Below are 7,640 nucleotides of genomic sequence, written 5' to 3' on the forward strand. Positions count from 1 at the left end.
TGGACCGAGCTCGAAATCAGGAGAGAAATTTTACATATCCTGTGGATTCGGCCTTGCTCCTCCTAATTGCTGGTTGGAGCACCAGCCTCTCCCCAGTGCTGAGAAGAGAAACCGTCATTACTAGTCTCACAGGAGCCCGAGCCCAACTCCAAAGGGAAACTTTGATTGATGAAAAAAGAAGCAGATCCAAGCGTGTCCTCGATACAACATTTGCGGTGACCTTGTTTTGCCTGACAGGTCTAAAATTAACCAAGCGGATCAGTTATACTGGGAGCAGAGAAATGTGGACCAGATTCTCCTTTTGGCGCGTCCCCGTCTCCACTCGCTTTCAGGGGATTACAGCAGCACGAGCATGCCTTTTGATTTATTGTGCTAAACATAGATTCATTAGTGAAACAGCTGGCTATATCCAGCGCCTCGCTGTCTCCCACACAGCCTCTTCCCCATGCGACTGGACACCCGCTTACCATACTCAACTCTCTCTAAAAAAAAAAATTAAAAAAAGGTGAATAGATGAGAATTTATAGCTCACTCAAATGCAGATGTCGTGAGGGTTTAGCTGTCCCCTCTGACAGAATGTCACCTGTAACAAGAAATATGATAATCGAACAGTGGTATCACGTCGTCGAGGTAGAATATTTCCTCTACTACTGAAATCCGTGCTATGTATTTTGAGATCTTCCCACAGCTTTCAAGTGTCACTGTTAACAGCTCTGGCTAAATCAGAAACAGAGACAGAGATGATGCTTATCTAAGGAGGCAAGTGCTGGAGAACTGCAGAGTATGGTGTGCACTGCGCTCCAAAGACAACAAATAAGGATCTCTGTCCAACCCACTGCTGGATCTACTGTCACATCGACATCTTTTTGCAAAGCTGCATGCCGGCCTGCAGTTCAGTTATCCATTAAAAGAAAAAAAAAAGGGGGGGGATTGACAGAGAGGCAGGAGACGGTTTGGCCCACCTTTCTGTTACCGCCTTTCACTTAACTTGATTAACAGAAGTCTGTGAAGTAAATCAATCAAGCAGTCAATGAGGGATTTTATGACCATTGATTAGGCTATGTGGTTGTAGCGGCTTGATAAAGCATGTGACTGTTTTGTTTCGAAAGATATTTCACAGCTGGAGCACCTGAGATAAGATTTAATCCCGCGGTCGTGAATTGTACCGCCGCTTCAGACGAAACTTTCAATCATGAGGCAGAGGAAGCAGGAATCCACGTTAAACTTTGCCTGGAGTGATAACACCTTCACCTGGACTTGGCTCAGTCTCAAACAACATGTATTACTAGATTTACAGTAAAGTAGTCCCGGGGTGAAAGCGTGATCCAAGTCAAACAAGTGCTCCGTCACGGAAAAAATAAGGTAAATAAATAAATAAATGGAAAAATAAAAATAAAATCTCTGTAGGTGAGCACAAACATGAATAAAAAATTCAAAACTTTGTTCAGTATCAGTAAACAATAAGGAAACTGGTGTTTTCATGATTATAGCCTGCTGAAAGGAGAAATAGCCGTTTGTATGTTAGGAGTGGTATAAATATGAAAATATAACCAAACACCGGTCAGAATTAAAGGGGACCATTAGGCCATCGTCTGTGTGTGTGACCTCATGTTTGTCTCCACATGCCTGTTGTTTACGACAGCCGTCCTGTACTTCTCCGTGATTACCTTTCACTGTAACTGCGAAGGAAAAGAAAGAAATGATGAAAAATAAAAAAATAAAAAAAAACAGCTGGGGCCTTAGGGGTTAATGTTCCCTGCGTATGAATCGACAGACTGTACCGAGGAGCTGCTGTTGACCAATTTCACTGGTAACCATGCAACACCAGAGCATTGTGTTATGACAGAGGCTCTTCCTGGGACACATTATCGCTACATTAGATACGGTGCAAACCATTTTGCCTAGCGGTGAGCAAACTGGTATTGGTCATGTGTGATAAATCTTACTGGTGGAAACGGTCTTTTGTGTCATTGCATCATACGCCGGGCAAGAGAAATCTTCCTCCTCCTCTGTGAATGTGGAAACTGGGCATAACAGTTGACTGTAATGAAAAACAAGTAGGTCGAGCAAGTGCTGAACGATAACAATGATACAAAAAAAAAAAAAAAATCTCCAGGAACAGTATGTAACACGCTCGAATGCCTGTCAACAATTAAACTTGAAAGAGTGATACACTGTAGTGGGCGAGCCTTTGTGCCCCACATTATCTGGAGTGAAGCAGGGTCAATAATATGCAATCACTGTGCTAGTAAGGTGAGTGTTAGCCTTTATCAAACCGGGCAGCGTTTCTGGTATTAAAGTCCAACTGATAAGTCACTGATAAATTTCCAGTGAAACGTAACCAAAAGGACTATAAACAAAACTTTAAATTCATGCAAATTCAAAAGCTGCCGTGTTTCAAATCGTATTCTGAGAGCGTTCATGTAGGTGTTATGTAAAAATAGCCAAGGAGTCCTTGGAGTTGATTCTGTGTATGGCTGTCTCCTAGCTTTCCCAAAAAGGGCACAGTTATCCACGCACTGTTTAGTCGGCTAAACAGAGGGGTGCAAAGGCTATGTTTTCATTCAACATTATGAATCAATCAGCTAATCAAGGAACACCACAGATCTTATTATTAAAGGGTAAGTCGATATTGACTCGGTTAGGAATTTGAGGTTACGAAAAACAGTCTTTATCTAGACTGGCCTGAATGTATCTGCAATGAATTTAAATGCCTTCTGTCAGTCTAGCAGGGTAAATAAATCCACACCTGATGAGCAGAGGCTTTGGCAACAAGTGAAAAACAAAAATAAAGGAAAACCATCTCAAGAGGCAAGTCTCTGTGGGCCTATTATTACCAAAAAACAAATTTTTGGATGCATGCTGTTGCTCAGTTTTGGGGGCCACTGTGGCAGCTAGATAAAACGTGTGCATAAAGCAGATGATGTCTGGAATAATGATGGAACTGCTTACTTGGACATACTGTAAAGTCCATCTCCAACAGAAATGATCCCCCGTCTCAGTGTCCGTGTGGTGCAATGTCAGAGTTCTTCGTCTGCAAGAGAGCAACAGTCTCAGATTGCTTCTCTTTTTTGGACAGAAACTGTAGTCTGTCTTAACGACCCCATAAGCTGTTCACTGCTTGTAGAGAGGAGTCTAGCTGCTACTTTGCCATTACGGTCACAGAATGGCTGTTTTTATGGCTGTGCTGCAATGACTGTGCCAACAATTAAATTTGCACTGAAGAGATAAGTTAACAAATCCAAGGCTGGTGTGTCAGGCAGCATTCTGCATTATTGTTCACCCTGGAGGAGGACACATGAAATCCATTCATAGCATGTGACCCCCTGGAAGAATGTAGTAGTATCAGTAGTATTTGTGTATTAACAATGCACAAATGTATCACATATCAGAAATGGCTGTCTTACAGTGCTAAGCAGCCAAATTCATATTTTGAGGGTGGAAAAAGGGAAATGCTTCTGATTTTATTCACAATTGGTGATTTGTCAGTTGCTTAGTGGATCAAAAATGTGATTCTCAATGAAAATAAATGGTTTGTCAAAAATAATGATATCCTGCAGAGCTAAACAGCACATACAGCCGGCAGCTCTCACTGCCATGTTAGGCACACTTTCCACGCTGGCTTGAAAATATGTGACGCAAAGTATAAAAAGTAAGAATATTTTTGGTGGTTTCTTTCAGCAAAAGTCAATTTGTGGTGACAAGATATTTGTGGCTACACTGTGGTATCATGTTGACAATCATGCACTTTCTCCCATTACTGACTCAACAGATTCCAGCTGACTGTACATGACTTGGCACCCCACTCTGTACGCTGCAGTGAGTTACAGTGACGGTCTATGCACAAACTAGGGCAAGTTTTAAGACAATGTACCTGTTTTTCAATCATGCTCTTCCATTATTCCACCATGCATGTGTGCAGAAAAGGCTGCTGTCCTGCACCTTTGCACTATTACTCATCTTGGAACAGTAGCCTATTTATGTTGTGCAGCGTGAATCAAGTCTCCTCAGCCATCACAACAAGCCTGTGTGTCGGGGCAGAGCCCCAACTCTGCTCACAGTCCCGTATAACTTAATCACTCAAATGAAGCAAGCTCAGACAATAAGTTCATACAAGATCAGAAATTGTATTTGGCAATTTTTAAACAAGTGCATACAAGTACAGCTAAAAGCATTTCAGTTTTGCCAAGTGCTCGTAGAGTAGCATTAGTCACATTCTACGTTAAACAGGAACTGCCACCAGACCTAGAAGTACATCAAGAATTTTGTTAAACATCAACAAAGAGGAACGTAGTCCATTATAATGAGTACATACCTTTATCTTCAAAAATATAGAAACACAATGTATTCAAAAATCAAAAATTATACAACCATGTTTACGAAGTATACTCTTCCCTTGGGTCCAATATGTACAAGTCCGTTAGTTTGTTTGAATGGTATGTATGTGATATTTATATATTTATACTCATATTTTTGCTTCCCCACCCCAAAAAGTGTTCAAACAAAATCAAGGGTCCCTCTCCTTTTTTACTTTGACATCCCCTGCAAGGATGGTTGCGATTTCTCCTTGCATGAAAGCCCATGGTACGTTTGAACCAACCAGGGGACATTTCTCTCCACTTGGACAGTACACTTCACCCGTGGCACCTTGCTGCTTTATGCTTTCCCTTGAGCACGGGAAGCAGAACTTGTGAGAGGGCACAGATGGGCACTGAACAAAGTGTGTGTCCTCCAAACGCTCGTGGCACAGCGTGCAGCACAGGGGTATGCTGCCCGGTACCGAGGAGTCCGGAATGCTTTGGGGGTGCACTTGGTCCATGCCTGGCACGTGGGGGGTGCCTGCACCAGACGCATCCCTCTGGGTCAGCCTCCTCTGATTCATGGAGGACGGTGAGAGGGGGCTGCTGCTGTTCCTACGGGTGGTAGAGTGGACCTGGTTGGCGTCCTTGGGGGAGCTGTTCCCACCTGCGTTGTCTGCTACCAGGATGAGCGCCGCCATGGGGGACTGGCCGTTCTGTGCCGCCTCAGGTGGGGTGGTACGGGAGTGGGGGGATATTGTGGAGGGGGGAGAGGCGAAGCTTGGCGGGGGAACTGGTGGCATTTTCAGTCCGTCAGTAGGTGGTGGTAACCACGGCTGTCCTTCTCCATTTAGCTTGGCAGCTGTCCCCTCTCCCTCTGGTTCAGGCGAGGCTTTTCTCTTCATGCTCCGGGGGTGTTTTCCTCTGTCTGGTGGTGGGAAAGGGTTAAACAAAATAGTTGAGGCACAACTCAGACAAGGATGAATAATTGACTGGAAAAGGAGGCATGCATTTTTGCTGCTCCCTGCTGCACCACAGGCCACATAATAATAATAATAATGATAAAAATAAAAATAAAAAAAAATATGTCACAATTATATTCTGCAATGCATGATTTATACAGCCATGTTTCTATAGCTACTACACCATGCACTGGATCGAACAAGAATTGGGTAATACAACTGAGAGAATCGTGAAATTGCCACAAAATATATGCAATTCTTGCTCATAAAAACAGCACGGGGTGCCTACCTGACTTGGAAGCCGTGGCGCTGGGCTCATATCCCATAACCCTTTGTTGCATGGCCGCATGGTCTTTCTTGAACCTGCCGTCGAAAGTGTGCAGAGCCATCAGGTCTCTCACCGTTTTGCCCTTGCTCATCCAGTCCTGCTCTGCCCTGTTTTTGTGGCTCTCGGAGATCTCCGGCGTGAGGCTGTCCGGTCTGTGCTTCTCCTTCACCTCTCTGTCGTGCTCGGTGCTGGAGACCGAGGCGGGTCTCTTGCCCAGGTCGCCGGGACTACTGCCCGCCAGCGCGGAGGGAAGTCCCATCTGCCCCGGTCTGCCGTTGACGGCGTGCACCGGGGGCATGCTCCCGTTAACCAAAGGCACTAGATTCGGGGGGACCGTGTTATTCCTGCGGGGGTTGGGGCTCTGGCGGTTCAGCTCTGGCGGCTCGTCTGGCTTAGGAAATCCATTGTGGACGGGAATGCCGTTCGCCTGCCTCCCAGACTGATATTCTGGACCGAGCCTGGGCGGGCGGTCAGAGGAGAGAGGGTAGCGGTCCAGCGGCTGTGGCGGCCGGGACCCGGGGTCTCCTGCCGCCGCGTGGTTGATCGCCTGGATCTCTTTCCCGGAGAGCTGCGACTTCCCCGGGCCGGGAGACCTCCCCTCCTGAAACCCGTGAGCCCTCTTGAGCTGCCGGGCCGTCTCGATGACAAACTCAATGCGATCTGCCCCCTCGTAGTTGACACATCCCCTGCAGACGGGCTCGGTAAAATCCCAGATCATGGCCCACGGCATGCGGGGCAGGTCGCATAAATAACACGACTGCCTCCTGGAAGAAGCAGCAACCGCCGCGGACGACATATCGCTCTTCAACCCCCCGAAAAGAAACCCAAAATGCTTTCTCCCAGGTTTGTCCGAGCTCCCCCTTTGAAAGCGAAGATAGGGCAAGTTCCGTTTTGTCGAGAAAAATATTTAAAAACCCGTCCTCTCCTGACTGTTACGGCAACAACAGTGAAGTTTTAGAGGGAGAAGTTCATGTCGGTGTGTACTTTACTACGGCGCTCCTCTATCTATCTCCACTGACTCTCTACTACTGGCTCAATGTGGAGCAGTGACGTCACCACGGAGCTCTAAACGCCTGCTTCCACTTCAGTTTCTATTGACTTGATTTCTTCGACAGCCCCCCCATTTACTGCAGCCTCTGTCACTCACTGCTTTTTTTTTTTTTTATATTTTATTTAATCACTTGAACCGCTGCCAAAAACTGCACCCAGTCACCCTATTCACCGCCACCGACACCGACCGAGGGGAATAACCCATAGTTCTTCTTATTATTAAACCTGCAAAAAAAAAAAAAAAAAAAAAAAAAAAAAAAGGCAAAACGTCCGCCGCTACCAGACGACGACAGAGCGAAAAAATGTAGCTGTAGGTTAACATTAGGCTGCTGGGGGTGGTGGTGGGGAAACGACACTCTTCGGCAGTTCACTGCTTCTTGTCCTAATTTTAATGCACTATCCGGTAGGGCTGAAAAACGCTTGTTTGCCCGCTGCAGGATGTTTTTCTCAATGCACAGCGCCTCGACTGCATGAGCTGCTACTACTACTGTTTTGCAATGAATGAGGTGGGTCGACCCTTGCGAAAAGCAACTATTTTTAATCCTTTTTTTTAGAAATAAAATAAAACATGTTAAATATCACGCGGCTGCTGCTCATTGGTGTTATCTACCGCAAAAAAAAAAATACGGTAGTAGAATAGTGATACCATAATACATGAAAAAATATGACACAAAGCACGATCAAGTCATTATAAATTCACAACCGAGCACCAGAGAAAACACCGTGCTGAACATTTTAGGAATGTTTGGGGATTTTTCTGTATGGTCGCTCAAGTCATTTTTTTTTTCAAGATCAGCTTTTATTCCCCACATTGCTCATGTTTGTGTCAGCCACAGAGGATCGGGCTGTGTGACCCGAGATTTTTTAGCAGCGATTAGACAATATTTTCCCTGCGCTGTTTGCGGCTCTGTTAATGTAAGAGAGAAGAAAAATAAAAGAGAGGCGCCTCCATTACCCAGTAACCAGGAAGCTCTGCCATGAGGTGGGGATTTCCAGTGTGCT

At 45.4% G+C, this 7,640-nt stretch overlaps 1 protein-coding gene across 1 annotated transcript; it reads right to left on the reverse strand.

Annotated features, from left to right (window-relative positions):
- Positions 1–4,107: 4,107 nt before the first annotated feature.
- irf2bp2a (interferon regulatory factor 2 binding protein 2a) lies at positions 4,108–6,814 on the reverse strand. The gene is made up of 2 exons (XM_030070821.1): positions 5,550–6,814; positions 4,108–5,226 (listed from the first exon to the last, which is right to left on the reverse strand). The coding sequence occupies exons 1-2, from the start codon at positions 6,382–6,384 to the stop codon at positions 4,508–4,510; spliced, it is 1,554 nt and encodes a 517-aa protein (XP_029926681.1). The 5' UTR covers positions 6,385–6,814; the 3' UTR covers positions 4,108–4,507.
- Between the last annotated feature and the right edge of the window lie 826 nt (positions 6,815–7,640).

Source organism: Myripristis murdjan, chromosome 15 (genome assembly GCF_902150065.1).
Source record: "Myripristis murdjan chromosome 15, fMyrMur1.1, whole genome shotgun sequence".
Classification (NCBI taxonomy): Eukaryota; Metazoa; Chordata; class Actinopteri; order Holocentriformes; family Holocentridae; genus Myripristis; species Myripristis murdjan.

What these genes read in the sequence shown, in the direction of transcription:
- irf2bp2a (XM_030070821.1), bottom strand. Translation starts at nt 6,384, where the DNA reads ATGTCGTCCGCGGCGGTTGCTGCTTCTTCCAGGAGGCAGTCGTGTTAT. An exon ending in CGCCACGGCTTCCAAGTCAG is followed by an intron (nt 5,227 to 5,549) that starts GTAGGCACCCCG and finishes TCCCACCACCAG; the next exon opens with ACAGAGGAAAACACCCCCGG.